The following is an 18,909-nucleotide window of genomic DNA, read 5'->3' as shown; positions in this document are numbered from 1 at the left end:
GGACAAAGTGTATTATCTGTCTCTGCTGTACTACAGACCAAATCCACACTGTTCCAAAGAACTGCCACAGAGAACATCATTCGTCACTGGACTTTGACATTGAAAGGGATAGCCACTCTTGCAGTAATTATAAAGAGATATTAGAAATCTTTAGGACCAGAAACCATGTATATAATTCACAACTGGCACTCCGTTTTGAATGACCATACAACTCAACACTGAAGATCAGGCATCTAAACAACTTCTTGATAAAAAAGATAGGACAACTGTCCTAATTATTTCCCATTATTTTAAAAATACTGTGTAATTGACAATATACTGTAATGATATAGTATAGGACTCGCTTTTATTGCCATAAAGCAAAATAAACATGAATGTAGTCTATTTCACTGACTGCCATTAGCATCAGTTTGTTAGAGCAGTACCAATACCTGGCCTCCTATTTCTAACTTCTAACTCAGATTGTTTGGTGCACGTGCTATGAGTCACTGGAAATTATTAAAAAATAAATTGGGTTTTCTGACGATTTTATATATATATATATATATATATATATATATATATATATATATATATATATATATATATATATATATATATATATATATATTACTACTGCAAGAGTCTTTTTCTAGGCGAACCTTATTTAGAATAATTTCAAATATCAACTCTACATTCTAAGTCTACTTTCCCCCCCCCCCCCCCCCCCCCCCCCCCCCCCCCCCCCCATCAACAGTTCGCCATACCACGTTTAATTACGATTTCAGCAGTTAGGCCTACGTGCTTAGACTGGCTCCTGGAGGCGATTTCACTCTTGTCTGCTGGTCCATGGGTGGCGCTATTTCTTTCGGATAATCATTCTATAATCACCATGCGGTAACCACAACAGTTTGCAATCTCCATGCTTGGACTCATGAGAATAAAAGGGTGGTACCCTGCTGTTCGGGATGAAAAGATGTGCACAGAATTTAGGCCCAGTGCTAATTAACAGGGGGAAAAAAACAGTTTATTTTTAGGTTTTTCCATGAATTGTGTAGCATAGTCCGGTTTAATAGCCTACTGTATTCCTTTGAATAACAATGAGTAAAGTTAACATCGAAAAGGGGGCGAAAGATGGAGTATTCGCGTGAAAACTTGGGAATGATTTTATTGTCTCAGTAGACTGGTTGTGTCGATGCTGGAGGCTCATCGGATTCACTGAGCGCACATTCATCCCTGGTGCAGTTTCTGCCTTTCTGTGCGCTCCTCGTGATGCGACTTTTAGCCGACGCCTGCCCAGTCCGGGAATGACAACTGCGATCAGAGAAGTGCGTGAAATCACACCAAACGCGGACAATGTCCTAACTCATCTGTCTATGTCGTGGCTGATGTGAGTGACCGCAACCTTCTTCAGTTTGGGATTTAGCAGTAATTTATTCGTTGAACGTAGGACACGAAATGATAGATTGAAAAAAATATTTTTGTCCTTTTTTTCTGTATAATGGGGTCCTCGGAAATAGACAAAAGTCAAAGATACGTAAGTATAAGTTTCGTGTACAGCCAAACGAGTTTTAAATGATTTAGGAAAAGCATTATTAAATCTAAATATTGCATTGTAGACGAATATTGCTGTGTGATATGTCTGCAACGGTTTAAATGAGTCAGATCGTTTTTGCATGTACTGTATTGCTTGCAGCTCTCGCAGATGACCTGTAACAAACTCGGTTCCCGGTTCAGCGGGACAAAGAGTCGCACAGCGCTAGTGAGCTTTCCGTGCGTAGAGCGTCCCTCGCCCGAAGGCGCCGGCGCTTCAGGTGATGCCCACGGCGCCACACTGAAGACGGCCGATTTCTCGTCCGCGGGTTGTCTGGTCGGTCCCTCTGGACGCACTGTCTCAGGATTCAAACTGTCCTTGGAATCCATCGCCGGTTGTTCGGGATACAACTCTATCAAGTCCTTTGGGGTGAAAGACAAGACCCCGCCGATACCCGACACGGGACTTCTGTGCGAAGAATGTGTCGCCCGCGTGGATGTCTTCAGGGAGAAAGCGCGAAGGCTGTTAACTGAAGGACACTTTTCTACCAACGTAAGAAGCTCACTTTCACTTATTATCAATTCTTTACATTTTTCTAACTTTAGGAATGGGTTATTATGCAGGCCTATCACATCTTTGCTCACGGCTCCCCCTCAGACTGACAGACTGAAATGACATGACGTTGATCCCACTAGCTGCAGTCTCAAATATCCATTCCATGCAGAAGCGAGTGTTTTTTTCTCCCTGAAGCGAGTTTAAATCGATTAGCTTCTGTAATAGAAACGTGACTCACATGTCTCCCCTGCAACTGTCTTTAATGGGGAGAAAAGAGATAATAGGTAGAATGAATATATATATATATATATATATATATATATATATATATATATATATATATATATATATATATATATATATATATATATATAAACATGTTCCTTACTGAAAGAAAAAGAAAATGTAATCTAATTTAAGAAAGAGCCATGCAGTAACGAAGATGGGTTATTGGCTCAGCTACTACCCTACACCACTCACACGGATAACATTTGAATGCTAGGTACCTCTTTTGTTTTGGACTATAAATGAAGTGATTTACTTTGACATTTATCATATTTGTACAAGAAAATAACTTTTGCAGGTTATTAAACATTTAATCATCATGATTTATGGAATTAATCCAGTCATACTACACTGTCTTTCACATACTGCGTGGACGCCAACAAAACCAGCCTTGGGCATGAATTTTCACTTGCGAGACGTTACATTAGGGTGAATCATGCTTCCGAAAAAAAAAATCCGATCGAGGGTCCCACGCAACACGTCTTCCTCCTTCTCACCCCAGGACCCGAAACTCTCCGTTCTCCTGTGCGAGAGCCTGCGGGTGAGTGCCGATCGCTGCGACGTCTGCTCCACACACCAGAGCCAGCTGAAGCAGGAGGCAGTGCGCACGCTCCTAACCCACGACCGCGCCATCTGGCCCGGCTGTGTCCCTGCCAACGTCGCGCCTGGGAGCCCCGCCTTAGGGGCTCACACCCTACCCAGAGCTTGTGGCTCCCGCTTCCCTGACTCTAGCCCCCGCCAGAGGCCCCGCAGCCCGGACAAACACTGCTGGGTCACACAACCCACGCATTTGCACACCTTGTGGCCTCTTTCTGAATGTAATGGAGTCTCTTCTTTCAGTCACACGGTAGGCTGCTCCATTTAAATGAAACAGGCCGTTTTTATTATTATCACGGATAACTGCACCATATGGAAAATGTCACAGATAGATTTAATCCAGATATTGCATTCAGAGTGTACAGTATACACACATAATTTATTGAAATACTGTATACCATAAATGTTGCATTTTTTAGAACCATATCCATGTCCATTTGGAAACCTCCCAAATGAATGGACCCAAAGCTTGTTTGCTAATGACTATCCATTCTGTTACTTTGCTCTTGAACCATTATCTCCAGTATACGAGGCTTTTCCATGCATTTCCTCATGGCATATCACTTTCCTTTCATGTTTTATGTGCGCTCTGCAGATAGCCAGGGCACACGTGTGTCAGCTTCTGATTCACTGCCCCTCTAATCAACCTCAATTAGGTCCTTAGCTGTGGCTGCAGCCCTACTATAGCTAATGGCAAAGTGGTACCTGATTTATTCCTGTCATACTGCGGACAAAAAAGGGGGGACGTGATCAATATCATGGTAATATTTAATGACCAGTGAAGCATTCATATCCTCACAGGGCTGGGCTGTAAATAAAAATGAAAGGGTAATGTGTCCAACTGCAGTGAAAGTTTGTAAGCAGCGCCAGGTCAGGCGCGCGACAGCCAGCTCACTCCATTAGGCCAGCGCCATTTCATTACCAAAACATGCAGACATCATGCACTTGAATTTGCATCCACTTTAGTCTGAATGGCAGGCACCACATGGCCGTCAGCGATGGGGGAGTTTATCCACGGTGCGCAGGTAACTAAATCTCCTTTCAGAGGAGACAAAGTGTGCATAGACAGAGGCTGGAGGAGAGGAAAGTTGACCAGAGGGAGGGTCAGTATAGATGACCTCAGCATGGTCATTCCTGTGTCGCCTCTCAGATGTCTGAGCAGCCCTCCCAGTGCCGTAATTACAAAACTACATTATAATCTTGAAGCAAAAACACAGCACTCCCATTTTGAATGGCTAGGAGTAGACTTCCATGAGTCGCAGAGGCACGCCCGGGAGTACTTAACGTCACCGTATATGTGAGAGAGAGGGAGAGAAGGACCTTGACCTAGGCTGTCTTCAGATGCTGCCTGTAGATTCAGCCAGCCATTTTGTGAGTACTGGCGCACATGTCAGGGAGTGCATGATTTCACCTGAGTGTCTTGGTCAGCTTGTGCTCAGTGGGGGTTTGTCTCAGGTCCTGTGAATTTCAACCTAGAAATATATTACATTTATGGCATTTAGCTCTTATCCAGAGTGACTTAAAAAGTGCTTTGTCATCTACTGATAGAATGCATCCTAGCCAGTACAATAGGTTTGAGTCCAAGATACCATTGGACTAAGATACTGCTAAATACAGGAGTCAATGCTGACACCTAGAAAGAATTACACAGTAAGCAAAAGTGAAATACTAAACCACAATAAGTGCTAGATGCTCAATTAATCAATAGTTGTGCAATACAGTATTTCCATAAGTGCAGGATTGATGGTCATTTAAATACCCCACAAATAGATGAGTCTTCAGTCTGCACTTGAAGACAGCAAGTGAACGTTCGTTCCCACAACCAGGAGCCAAGACAGAGAATAATCTCAATGCCTGTCTTCCATGAAATAAACAGTAAGACAGAGACATCAGGCATTATAGAACTTGGCCTGATCACTCTTGCCACTGTGAAAATACACAAAGTGTATATAAATGTATCAAGAATATTATCAAATCTCTCCTTTGCGATGCCAAGCTGCTGTCATCTTTGACAGATTCCTCCATGTAGACATATATCACGACTCATACATTTTCTGGTTAGATTAATGAATAATTGAGAGGAAAATATGAATCATTTCCTTGGTTAAAATGACCCGTGTGTCCTGTGGCATTCTGCAGATGTCCCAGGATGCTCTGAATAAGAAGAAGGAGGATGAGAAGGCTACATCACCAGCCACGGTGCTCTGCCAGTTCAGTGGTCCCCTACACTTCAACACATCCAAAGTCTCCACAATGCTGCCTGCAGGAACCTCTGCTGCTGTCTCCTTCATTGTCAGGTAACTGATGATAGAGCTAATGTTCACTTAACACATAGGTCATATTTGTTGTGTCAAAGGCGGGCCCCATGAAAAATGCATTGGAAAGCATTAATAATGTACAGCTGGCTCTTCTTAAATACGCTAGCAAACTAACTCTTGAGTGGATGAATGAGCCGAAGACTTTATAAGTTGTGATTTTTTTTAAATTTGAAGTACATAGGAATGTAGTGGATTGATTGTAGGTTTAAGTGAAATCAGATTGACTGAGTGATATCAATGAGTCAGCAGTTTCTTTCATCAGCAGTAAACAAAGCCCACATGTCCCCAGGGCTGTCCAGAAGCTGAACTTGACCTCACGACGGAGGAAGCAGCGCTCTGACGACCGCTATCCAACCAACTTCAGTGCTCTTCTCCACAAGGCGCCTCCTCCTGTGCCCTCAAACCTCTTCCACAGTGCCAGCAAGGGCAGGGAGATTCCAGAGACAGGGAAGGTGTGAACATTTTATCCTAGTGGACCCGTACTGCAGTTTGGTAATGTAATGCACACATTTGCCAAATTGGCATAACAATGTATATAAAAGCAGCATGTCTGAGAATGAATGATTTTGAAATTATTTGGATTATTCACCAACATTTTTCACACATATAGCCATAACACAGGCTGCATGATCAGTTTGATTTGCTTTTATCCCGCTTTTGTCACATATTGAAGACCCTTTAGCTGCTACATGTATGTTTACAACTGCATAACTTTTAAAATTTAGACCTTAGAGTGTCCTTCACAACTCCTTTTCACTGCCACGAGAGCAGGAAAATTGTTTGAGTTAAAGTAATGCATTCACCACCTTCACAGTCCACACTGAGGAGCTTCTTAAGTTTCACATTAGACTGCTCTCACGGCAGCACCTGGTAGTGAGCATGCACTCAACCAAGCTCATCCAACAAGAAAATGGGCCTTTAAATAATTAATTTTTCATAAATTAAATTTGACAGGTCACTCAACTGAGCTGGAGATAACGTCAGTCATCGAACAAATGCATTACATATCAAACATCGCATCAACTTGAACTCAAGCTCAGAGAACTGGCTATACAGTAATTTGATTCATTGAGATCACAGTTCTTCAGTAATGGGTAATCAATTTTACCATCACAGCGCCAGTTACTGAACTGGGAAATATTATCTCTCCACAAGAGTGTTAATGAACTTTAAAGGAAGACTGCATAAACATGCAGAAAGACTGTATGTTTCTTCTGTATTTGTCCCAATTGTCACAGTTTACCATTTCTGATATTTTTGTGCCAGCAACCTTTTGATTATGTAAAACTAAAGCATATTTCACAAATAATACAATAAACCTGTGGCAGTCTATTTGATGTCTAAGTATTATAATTAAGGGAAAAATTAAGCATCTAGTTAATTTACCAATGTATTTAAGTTTTGTTTCACTGAGATATTTATTGAACTTTTATTCCAAAACTAGAAATAATCACTAATTAACCAATTGCTAATTTAATTAATTACTAATTTAATTAATTAATAATTTAATTAATAATTAAGATGCAATTTGCTGGATAATAATAGTGTTCATTTGCATTTGTTGCTCATGTTGTTCCAGGCAGTCTACAGCCTGGAGTGTTTCTAACTGTCCTTCAAATGCTGACATTTGTGGGGGGGTTTTTAGTAAATTAGATCCTTTTTTCCCCATATTTCCAGGTTAAAGTGATGTTGCGTGTCAGTCCGTTCCCCAGGGCAGACACGTCCCGGTCACAAGCTCTCAAACTGGACCTACGCAGGAGACAGGTCATAGTAGTAGAACCCACCAACAAAAGCAGACACGGGCGTTTGTCTGAGGGCACTGCATTCACCCCAAAGGCCTTCACCTTCGATGCTGCTTTTGGCCCCGGGTCTTCCCAGGTCGTTATCATGCTTGTTGTTTCTGTCTTATGACCTAAAAACACATTTTGCCACCCGGGCTATAATTGTATCCACATTTCTAGCATCAAGGTTCCCAGTTGTGTATATTTAGCAGAGCTGGCTTCTACATGGTTCATGGAAAAATCAGCTTCATACAAATGTATCTGCAGTTTGCATGCTGTTGGTCACAAGCATTCTTGTTAACTATGTTAGCACCGAATGTTCCAGTGCAAAAACTAAAGCAAAATTTGGGCATCTGTAAAAGTTTGATGTGTAACATGGAACCAGTTCATTTGAATTGAATTGGAAAACATTACACGTGTAATCGATTTGATTTATGCCAAAACTGTTCCACATTCATCTCATAAGAACATTCCAAAACACAGTGTCCATGTGTTCATTAAAGATGTGACATTTGGGTTGTTCTTGCCTTACATCACTACAATCCAACAGTTACTGCACTGATGGGAATACTAGACACGATACCATTAGTAGTTTTTTATTTGACTTGCAAATGTTTTATGAGCTGCAGTCTAGCATATATGGAGTCCAGCTTTGTACTTAGGTTGAGGGTTATGTTCACATCTCACTAAGGTATTTGGAGAAAATGGGCGGATATTAGCTCCTCAGCCCTTTCACTTTAAAAAGGCACTGGTGTACTTTAACATGGTTGTCAATCCCAAGTTACTCCAAGGGTCCTCTAATACTCTGGGGAACATTCTAATTCTGTGGATAAAAACCTCTGCTGTGTGGTGGCAAAATATTAGGCTTGCACTTTAGTGTAATTAATTCAGATAGGGGTCAAAACATATTTTATATAAACAGTTTTAATCCAGCAACCACACCCTTCCACTAGGCTGAGGTGTGCGAAAGGAGTTTGCTTGAGGTTCTTCAGTCTGTGGTCGCTGGATCTGATGGCTGCCTTCTGAGCTTTGGGCAAACCAAAGAAGGTAAGTGCAAAGCTGTTTATTATATTAAAACCTTCTGCTGAAAGCTGAAATTCACTAGCGCCATTTCATATAAAAGACCTGCTGTATCCCCTGCCTCCTTTCTAAGACATATTGTTTACATTTAGGCATGTTAGTGCTATGCTTACAGCATCTGTTTCATTGTTAACCTTTTGTAGAAATGCACCAGATCAGTCAATTATACACTGGCAGGGCTTTCAGGCACTGCATGCCACTTGCCTTATGGACACAAAAAGGCTGGAATTCAACTGCCTAGCATGCAAATGCCCATAGAGGAGACTTGGAGTTACTTCTAATGGATGTGCATTAATGTTGTCCTATCGTTGAGGGGAGGGGGGGTCCCTATCCTGGAGGTCATCGTGGGTCATTCACTCAGAGGATTATTAATAGTTATCCACCCAAAATCATGAAAACCATTCCTCCCTGTAGCTTGGAGCATTACGTCATTCGCTGTTAACTAATTGAATTTGCGGCCATCTGTAAAGGTTCCTGGCCTTCAGCCAGACATTATAAATCTTTTAAAGCGGCCTGTAGTCATGAATGCCCAATGGTGCTTTGTATTTAATTGAAGATGACATTTCCATGACATTTTTTTGTTACAAAAACATAACCCATACACACACATTGTAGTACCCTTTTAAACTTTCGCAAATCTAAATGAGTTTATTCAGAAAATGCAGATGGTAAGATTATTAAACCATAATTTAAAAGATGCCTCTGCTTCTGTTGTCTCCTATAGAAAGAAGTCATCTCTCTTACCCTTTCTCTCTCTCACTCCCTCTCTCTCTCTGTTATTTACAGGAATGTCTTACACAATGATTGGGCGGGATGATTGCACATCAAGTGCTGGAATAATCCCTTGTGCCATCTCTTGGCTTTTCAAGCTTCTTAACAAGAAGAAGGACAGAACATGGGCAAATATTTCAGTATCTGTGTCAGCTGTGGAAGTCTGTGGAGAGACCGAGGTCATCAGGGACTTGCTGGCTGATATTGAGTCAGGCGATCGCAAGGACACCCATAAGTCAAACGTTTGTCTCCAAGAGGACCCTATCTGTGGAATAAAGGTATAGTTTTACATACACCGCTATTAAAATCCCATTGGTGAGACTGGGATCCATATGTGTTAAAAAGGTAAATTATACATAGACTAGTGACAAATTAAGACATTGACTGTATTCATAATTGCTTTTTTTTATAAGTATTTAATATTAACATTTATAATTTGTCAGACAACATTTTTTAAATTAATAAGATTAAATAACATCTTCATCAATATATATTAACAGCCAGTTAAGAAGGCTTTTAATGTGCTAGTCAAGTTGTCAAAATTTCATTTTAGGTTTGCAACAACAGTGTGCTGAGCGCTCCTACGGCAGAGAGAGCAGCTTTCCTGCTTGATGCAGCTCTAGTGTCTCGGCGCACCGGCATGGCAGGACAAGGCGGGACATCCCTGCACAACTGTCACATGTTCTACACCCTTCATGTCTGCCAGAAACACATAGAGTGTAGCACCAAATCGGGAAGTGAGTTACTTTGACTGCTTTATTTTGCTATGCCAAATTTTGATATTATGTTATTGTTGAATTATCTGTGAATATGCATTTCTAATTGATAATTATTTTATTTTCAAACCACATATGATTTATTTGTTGTGTGGACTATAATGGGTAGACATGTATTTATTTATTTTTTATATCTTCACATTTGCTCTTTCTTAGTGTATGTGGACCAAAGCAAGCTAAGCCTAATTGACCTGGGTAGCTGTATGAGAGAGAGCAATAAGACCAATACAGCAGTGTGCCTTGTTGACCTTGGTAATGTCATTATGGCCAAGCTGAGTGGGCATAAACATCTCCCTAACAAGTATGGCAAGCAAATATTTCAGCCACATAGTGAAATGTTATATATACATGAACCATATATGAGCATAAATACAACGCATTGTCATTGTCTATTTTACAGGGGAAGCAAACTGGCCATGCTTATGCAAGAATGTCTGGGCAATGTCAACTGCTGCACCACAATTATAGCCCATATTTCCACGTCACATGAAGATGTCTCAGAGACTCTTTGCACCATTCAGATTGTCTCTCAGATTCGGAGATTACAAAAGAAGACCAGGGTGTGTCTCCTAAATGATTTTTGTTAGATCTAAAGGAAAACATTAGTTCTTTATTTACCTAGGATTCCAACTATTGTTTTTTTAAAATAACTATTTCTATTTGTGATTGAGTTGGTGGTAATGCTGATAATCTTTTTTTCATGATTAGAAATCTGCTTCCAGCTCACCTGGCGGAAGAAGCTTGGGCAAAGAAAGGAAAATGAACACTTCCCCCAGACTAAGAGCATTTCGGTCTACAGGTACATTAAATCGTGATTTCTCTCTGCCTAGCCTCTTCGATGACCCAGAAGAATGCTCTGGAAGTGACAAGTCATGTGATGCTGTTATCTGTGTGGATCCAAATGGGTGTGCCAATTTGGACCAAGAGGTCAATGCAAGTCAAGAGTTTTTGCCAATAATTCCGTCCTTGCAAAGGAGCAAGGGAGGCTTAAAAGTGTCTACCTCTACAAAGCACTGTGATCTCTTATGGCCAGCATCTCAAAACCCACGTGCACCAAAAATGGAAACAAAAACTCAGACCACTCAACAAAAATCATTAGGGTGTGGTATTCCTGACTTGGAGTGCCTCAAGTGTAACACCTTTGCGGAGCTGCAGAATCGATTGGTGTGCATAGATGGAATTGATGTGGCTGGTGTGAATTCTTGCAAGGAGCAGGCAGCTAATACTGTGATCATATCAGAACCTCTCTCAGGCAAAACCACTAAAATCCATACTGAACAACCAGAGATCCAAGGGTTTCCAAGAAAAAAAGACATTCATGACAAAGGATTAGGATATTCCATTCAGAGAAATACCCCAATGAAGAACACAGCGGAAAGACCTTATAGTCATATTAGTCAAACAAAAGCAGTTCCAAAGATTCTCCATGGTTCCTCAAGGCTTGTTAATAACTCTATAAAGTGTAAACAAACATCTGGACCTAGTGAAACTGAAACAATGCACATGACTCCTTCCTTACAGCCGCCAATAGAAGGACTGTCATCAGAAGACTCCACTCTGCCCCCTAAGGTTCGGATCTCTCCCCTAGGTAAAAGTTCCTCAACCTTGTCTGCTAGCCCTGCTTCTTTTCCTATCACTCTTAATGAAGTTCCCATGGAGAACCAAAAGGAAATGAAGGCCACAATCACTGTGACAGTTCAGCAGCCACTGGATCTGAATGGACATGATGAAGTTGTATATTCTGTGGTTGAGGAAGTGACAATCAGTGGGGCAGTTAATAAAAACAAACATGCAAAAATAGCTAATATTACTGACTCCAATTCTTCTAAGAGCTTGGCATCAGAATTGCAACCTGTGATGATTATCAGTAGTGTAGGAGGAGAACAGGCTGCAGCTGATTCTGAATCGCAACTTCAGTCTTTAGAAAAAATATATAAGACCTCAGGGTTATCTGAAGGCAAAGCCATTCCTTTGGCTCCAAACTTTGTTGTCAACCCACAGATTGACAACAACACTTCTCAGCTTGGTAATAGCTCAGAAGAGTCTCAGAATAAAATTCAGAATACCATGAAACATGTCTCGGAAGGACCCATTACCCAGTATGAGGTTTTAAATTTCAGAGAGCACTCATGTGAGATTAGACTAGATCAGAATGCTACTAAGCGAAAGTGTAACCAAGGTAACAGGCAAAATTCTAAAGAGAGCAGTGGCAGCTTCTCTCCAGTTAATCAGATGTTAGCAGATGGTTACAGGATAGAACCACAAAAAGATCCAGTTAGTAGTTGCTTTGCCCATGGCACAAGCAGTCCTACAAGAGGCTGGCTCAGTACAGAAAAACAGGATGACCACAAAGACTCCCTTCATACCTCAATGAAACGGGACAGGGAGTCCAAGTGTGGAAGCTCAAGAACAACACTCGAACGAAAACTGTGTCCCGTCAAACATGGTTTCATGGAATGGGCAGGAGAAAGAGACTCAAGCCCACCAGTGCAGAAACCAGATAAAAACAGCCCCAATAAGAGAAACAGAAAACCCTTTATGACTTCATGCCTAGAGTTAGACCGACCCATCCCAGACAGTAAACACAACAAAAATACCCCCAAATCCCCCGTTGAGGACAGCAGTAAGCTATTTAGTGCAAAACTTGAACAGTTAGCAAGCAGAAGCCGATCCCGGGGTAGATCACGTTTAGACTGCTTTGAATTCAGATTCGTTGAGCAGTGCACTAATGTTTGTAGTCAGGACTGTTCAGGAAGATTGGTGGGTGGTGGTACCTTACCAAGGGTCACCAAGAGACATTTTGAGCATGGCCATTACATGGCCTTGGGTTCTAAAGGAAATTTGGAGGGAAACTATGCTCAGGCCAAAGGTATGACCCCACTGGCTGAGAAGACCTATGAAGAGGACCTATCTCAGGCTAGCTGTAGTCTCAAGATAGTTCCAAGGTTTCACCCTATGCACAATGTTGTTGACAGTGATACACCCCAGCCTTCCAAACCAAGTCAGTCGAAAATGTCAAATGAAAAAAAAATGTTGCCCAGTCCCAAGATGTCAGGAACTATACCCAAGAATTCATGTGTATCTCCCAGATCTACCAGGCACTCAATTAATAGGAGCTCAAGCCTTTCTCCTGATGGATTCTCTGTGAAAAAAATCTCATGGTCCTCTCAGTCTTTATCTCGAAAGCAAGGGAAAGCTTCTATCTCTTCTAAAAATCCTGGCAGAGCCCTGAATGGAAGGGTTGAGCTACTTAGAACAGGTGGAGATTCTCTCCGCAACTCCAGCCAAAGTAGCTTGGACACTGATGACCCTGAAGAATCAAACGAAAAACTGAAATTGTTGACTCGCCCCTTACCTTCCCCATACAGTAGAATCACAGCCCCACGTAAACCGAGCCACTGCAGCGGGAATGTCAGTGACAACACCAGTGTTCTAAGCGGGGAGCTTCCCCCGGCCATGTGTAAGACTGCCTTGCTGTATCATCGCAACAGCACAGTCAGCAGCGGCTATGAGAGCTTGAGAAGGGACAGTGAGGCCATGTGCAGTAGCACATCAACACATGACTCCATCAGTGATCACAGCTTCTTCTTCAGCTCACCAAGAAGTTCCAAGAAAAGAAACAGTGCAGGTAAGTTTTCTGCAAAGTAAGAGTATTTATGGTTTTATGGCCTTTCTTGCATTTATGGCTTTCATGTTGGCTTTAGCTGTAATGTATTTCAAGTTATTATAATAATATTATATTATAATAATATTGTCCAACTTTTTAAAAATATATTTTTTCAATTATTTATTTACACTGGCGTTTTTATTCGTAGCATCTCATCAAAGACGTTCATCGCAGGATACCGTCCTTTCTGAAAGGAGGTCTGCAAGTGGGTCTAAAATCTGCTGGGTAGATCGGGGAACCTCAGAGTCATATGAAATCAAAGTCTATGAAATTGACAGCGTGGCTGGATTGAAGAAGAGAGGAGAAACAGGGAACAAGGTAATGTCTAAAATAAATTCAGGCTATAAGTATTACTGCAGTACTCATGCCCACATATTAATTGCCTATGTCTTATCAGGCACTTTGGTGACTTGAATTAGTTTTAAAAACTGGGGACTCAAAATAGAAGGGAATATAACTACATACCCATGAGAATATAACTACATACCATAATGATCTGCCAACCCCACCACGGTACACAAACCGTGGCCCAGGCATTCACTCACCACACTGGGCCGTTCCACACTGAGTCAAGCTTAGGCCAGCGTACCTTCCAGTGGTTTGGGTTAAACAGCCACACTTGACTGCCTACTCTCAAGACAGCTGACGTAAATCCAGTGTTTGGTGGTCATGATAGCGAGCTGAGTGGTGAGCATTTGATTGAAGTGCTCCATAAGGCCATTGCTCTGGGGATGGAGTGGCTGCCTGGCCAGTAGTGTAATACAGATAGAGTTCTATGCCATTGTGGCTGCCCGGCCAGTAGAGGTGCCACTGTAGCTATTTCAGCATTTCTGCCATGCCAAATGGCCCATGCACCACTCCCAGCACCACTAGAGCCTGGAGCCCCCCATGTGCCCAAGACAGCTCCACATCTTCCTCTTTGGTGCAATGGTATTCCTCACAGCTAACAGTGTTGATCCCAGGGTCAGACAGGGTTACTGATGGGGTGATGGCATCAGCGGCAGAACTCCTCTCAACCACTGACATGTTTTCCTCGATGCATGCACAGTATCAGCATCCCTCAGTGGCACTGGAGTGGCAAGTCAGGGCATTAGCTTTACTGGGCAGGTGCCCAGCACGGTGGTGAACGATGAAGCAATATTCCTGCAGTGCCGTGATCCATCTCACCACTTGGAATTCAAGTTCTTTAAACTGCATAAGCCACAACAGTGAAGTGTGATCAGTCTGCAGGTCACAGGGGACATCACAGAGCTGAGAGCACAAATGGCAGACCCCCACCTCTACAAATAACACTTCTCTTCTTGTCATGCCATAATTTCAGTCTGGCTTGCTCAATCACCTACTGTTGTACACTACAAGTACATCTTCTATCTTTGATAGGATGGCACCAATACCTTTATTGCTGGTGTCTGTGTCCACGATTAACTCGTAGCCAGTCCCGGGGAAAGCTAGCTCTGATGTTTTACATAGCCAAGCATGGAGCACAGTGAACGCTCAGCCTCCTTATCCCAATGGAGCATGCTCCACTTTTCTGTGCACTAGTGTAGAGGTCTGGTAAAGTTGGTAAACCCATACGTGAAACACCGGTAGTACGATGCCAATACCAGGCAGTTCTGCAACTGACTGGACAGTGTCCTACGGTGTGGACCACTGCCACAACATGTCCACTGTAGCACAGCCCACGATGTGCTCACACTGTTGGAGGATGTTGCACTTCTTTGGCTGCAGCTGGACGTTTGTTGTAATAAGAGCCTGGAATATTTGTTTCAGGATTGTGAGTGCATGCTCAAAAGTGGGCATGTGGACCAACACATTGTCAAAGTTTGTCAATCAAATGTTCAAATGTGGCCGGTGCATTATGTTACGACCACGTCCAGGCAGGTGGCAATAACACGGTGTATAGAAATTATGGTGAACAATGCCCAAAAGCCATAACTTTGAATGGCCAGAGTCTGGTGTTTAGTGTGAATGCTGTTTTCTCTTTAGCATCAGGGGCTTATGCTACCTGCCAGGCAGCCCCAGCGAGCTGAACCACACTGGCGAGTTGATCCAGAGCTACGTCAATGTGTGTGATTGGATGTGAGTGGAACTCAGTGACAGTGTTGAGTCTCTCTGATAGTCCCCACAGAAATGCCAGCTGCTATCCTTGTTCCATGCTAGGACCACTAGTTTGATGGCTCGGTGATCCCTGCAGCTAGTCTCTTTCCATGCAGCCTCTTTCTTAGCTAGAGGGAGCCAGTGGGGATGAAATTGGATCAGTGTAGCGTCGCCAGTCGTAATGCTATGCTGCACTGATTTGGTGTGTGTACAGCTTTTCTCTGTGACTGTGAAGATGTGACTATAACAACTTGGAAGCCCCCACATTGGCTGTTTCTGCTCTTTTGTTAAGCCTGACTCAATACGTTGCCGCAGTTCACTCACAGAAAAGTAGATGTTAAAATAATAACATTAATTCCATGGGGTTCTAAAGTTCTGAGAATGTAGATGAGTTCTTTTTCTTTGAGTTTCCTAATTTCATTGCTGCCATAGCAACAACTGGCAGTGCCAATAGACGTGTCATTAATGCAGTGTCCGATGGCATTAAAATGCTTTGCCATTGGAAATGACAAAACTTTAATTGTGATTAGTGGAGGCTCCTTAACAGGGCTGCAGTTTCTGCATTATCCTGCAGGATTTTGTAAGTTGGCACCAAAGGAATTGTTATTGTTTTAACAGTAGATTGTATATAGGTGAGTACATCTATTCTCTGAACAGGTAAAATGAGCAAAGGCATCATCTATGAAAATATTCCAATATTTATGAAACATTCGCATCAGTATCGATTAGCAATGTCTTTGACCTAGACTCATCTAAAGTGATCTCAAACCCATAATAGCCAAAAGTACAAAAATGTTCTATCATTCGAATCAACACTCCTCATCCTTTGTTATTACTATCAGCTGGCCACAATAATTACCACCTGTGAAGGTGATGATGAATTAGAGGTATGTCCAAATTACTGTTTGCTGAAATGGTCTATACAGTCGATTTGCATTTCATTTCAAGTCTGGCAAATGCTCATAGTCATTGGCCATGATTAAAGGGGCCTCTCCCTAATGTTGGCCATGTTGTCAGAGTGTGGTCTGTTTCAGTGCCAAGCTAAAATTCCTGGAGCACGAAGAGCAGAGGATTGTGGAGGTGAGGGCCAAGTACACCAACCTAAAGAGAGAGATAGAACTAGTCAAGCAGCATCTGATAGTGGATCCACTGAAAAGGACTCGTGAGTGTTGCAAAAGTGGTTTCGAATTATTTACTTTAGCTGTGTTACTAAATGACAAAGAGTTACTAAAGAACCACCTTGTAATTTTTAAGGGTGATGTTACCATTTTTTATGTATTGTTTTACCTTTACATATGAATGACTTCTTAAAGAAGCTAATGGCAATTTTATCATTTTTGAAACAAATTAAAGGAAAAACACATTCTTTTGTCCTAAACTTCACAAAGTAACAACAAAGTCCACTTCCTTTAAATGATAACATTACCATTGATCTACCATTACCAGATACAGTAATACAGTAAATATAACAGAAATAATATCAATAATGTTTTCAGTGCCCCCCTTAGACTATGTAACGATTATTTCTGCTCTGGGCTTTACAGTTGACCTTTGGCAGACATTTGAAGGTGACTCCCTAGAGCAGGGAGAAGCATTGGAATTGGTGACCAAGTGGCTGGAGAGTTGAATTAGCCTTTACAAGGCCAGCGTCCTGGTGGTGACCTGCTTTGGTGCCACACCTAAGCGCCGGAAGAAGAGACACCTCGGGCCACCTGTGGATTATAAACATCTAACGGGGACGCAGCATAGACAGCAATTCAACAAACTTCCCACTCCATTTAATAATGCACAGAACTGATATTTACACAACACTGTCAGAAACACCTCTAAAATTCCATTAATGTCTTTAGGCCAAGTTTCACTGGTGCTGATCAAATCAAATTTGGAAAACAAAGCTGTTTTGGCCTTTGCTAAGGCTTGGACACAGGTCAAAGCAACATACGGGAGCACAGGGCTACAAATGAACCTGACAGATGGAGGTCCTGAGCCAACCAATGAGATGAGTTGGTGAATTCCTGAGCTCCTGGTTTGCTTCTGCAGCCATGCTAACAGCATTCTCAGTGCATTACTGTGATAATGTACCCTCATCTATCACTCAGAGGTTGGTCAACAATGCCAGTTAACAACATTAACCACAATGTCTTTGAGTCTTTTTCTCATAACATAAATTTCAGTTTTCAGTTAATGATTTTGTGCATTGCCACACTAATGTTTTTCATATGCAAAAATGTACAAGTCTTATTTAAATGGGCATTATATTTGCAGAACGATAAAATGTACATATAGATGCATGTGTAGTGACCACTCATTCTATTTTACATTTGCGTAGAAATAGCCTCATACTGCTCATGTTTGTTTAACCTCTCTTATTATGTTGCTTTTCATGCATATTCACTAAGTGATTCTTTCCTCTCCTTCATTAACCAAACAGCAGTGAACGTATGTCCTTCACAAAAAACGACATATTAAACGTATGTTGTTTTTAACCTAAGTTCACTGCAACCTAATTCAAATGTACTATGTATCCTCTACAGACCAACCTATTGTGCTGTCCGAAGGAATGTTGCTCACCTGAGGTGGGGGGTGGGGGGTGGGGTTAAATTCAGAGAACCGGAGAACAAGGCCAAATAAAGTTTGAGTTCTCCTTCTTCTTCCAGGACACTGTATGTTCCTCTCTGCTCCTGTTCCTGCCAGTGGGTTCCTGTCATATTCCCCTTGTTGCCCAAACTCCTTATTTATTCTCTAAGCTAAAAGCTGCTGAGGGTTAAACATTTACTACTGTCTATTACTCTTTTCTTTTGTTTTTGTAATCAGGAGAGAAATTAGAAATTGTAGAAACTCAAAGGTAGTCTAGACATGAAATAAAGTTTGTATGTATTGGCATTAAACAATGTGCGGTTTGTTAAGGTGAAGTGTGTGGTAACTGCTTCACCATTAGTGATATATAAATGTGGGGTTTTAATCATAATGTACATATTGTGCATATTTCTCACACAGTGTTAGCGTGTGAGAGTAATGGCTCAATACTTCCACCACAACTCTCTCTATCCAAAAACACCCAGATCTTTATGTAAGGAAGGCCAGCAGTGATGTTTTGTAATGTGCAGTATTTAAATGGTGGCCATTTTCAAGTCTTTAATATAGGATAAATTATTACCAAAGTTTCACCTTCCAGTAAATGGAAAGCCCCTGACAACTAATAGAAAACTGTAAACATCTCTGTTTTGTCTAAATTATCTACCAGTAAGTCAGTCTACATCCATCATTTGATTTTCTTAACACACTCCTCAGTCTTAGTGTGGAGACACCCCTCGTGTATGACTCCTGATGCTTTGAGGTGTAGCGTTCTCCAGTACCTTAGAGATTACAGAATATTCAAAACTGGTCTTCACAATCTGCACCCACTTTATTATCAACACCTCATTTTCCCCAAAGACTCACGTGCCATTGTAGCTGAACTTATAGGTGC

General features: G+C 41.7%; 1 protein-coding gene across 4 annotated transcripts; it reads left to right on the top strand.

The window, feature by feature from the left end:
• The first annotated feature begins 928 nt into the window (after positions 1-928).
• Positions 929-18,315, top strand: kif26bb (kinesin family member 26Bb). 4 transcript variants are annotated; one of them, XM_027015972.2, is made up of 16 exons: positions 929-1,369; positions 1,500-1,516; positions 1,676-2,065; positions 2,856-3,200; positions 5,090-5,247; positions 5,558-5,720; positions 6,946-7,146; positions 8,003-8,096; positions 8,916-9,178; positions 9,454-9,637; positions 9,833-9,977; positions 10,077-10,236; positions 10,385-13,304; positions 13,492-13,661; positions 16,458-16,602; positions 16,985-18,315. In XM_027015972.2, exons 3-16 carry the CDS (start codon positions 1,685-1,687, stop codon positions 17,065-17,067), a joined length of 5,412 nt encoding a protein of 1,803 aa, XP_026871773.2. In that variant the 5' UTR covers positions 929-1,369; positions 1,500-1,516; positions 1,676-1,684; the 3' UTR covers positions 17,068-18,315. The 4 variants fall into 4 exon arrangements, with proteins under 4 accessions (XP_026871773.2, XP_026871771.2, XP_026871774.2 ...); XM_027015970.2 differs by having other exon boundaries at positions 929-1,516; XM_027015973.2 differs by having other exon boundaries at positions 929-1,516; positions 16,475-16,602; positions 16,985-17,075.
• The last annotated feature ends 594 nt before the right edge of the window (positions 18,316-18,909 follow it).

The sequence above is a fragment of the Electrophorus electricus genome, chromosome 3 (assembly GCF_013358815.1).
Source record: "Electrophorus electricus isolate fEleEle1 chromosome 3, fEleEle1.pri, whole genome shotgun sequence".
In the NCBI taxonomy this organism is placed as follows: domain Eukaryota; kingdom Metazoa; phylum Chordata; class Actinopteri; order Gymnotiformes; family Gymnotidae; genus Electrophorus; species Electrophorus electricus.
This window is presented reverse-complemented; position numbering and strand designations above follow the sequence as displayed.

Coding starts and splice junctions, on each gene's coding strand:
- kif26bb (XM_027015970.2), top strand. CDS start 1,481: ATGGGGTCCTCGGAAATAGACAAAAGTCAAAGATAC. Junction 8,097..8,915: donor CTTTGGGCAAACCAAAGAAG/GTAAGTGCAAAG, acceptor TGTTATTTACAG/GAATGTCTTACACAATGATT. Junction 9,978..10,076: donor CATAAACATCTCCCTAACAA/GTATGGCAAGCA, acceptor TCTATTTTACAG/GGGAAGCAAACTGGCCATGC.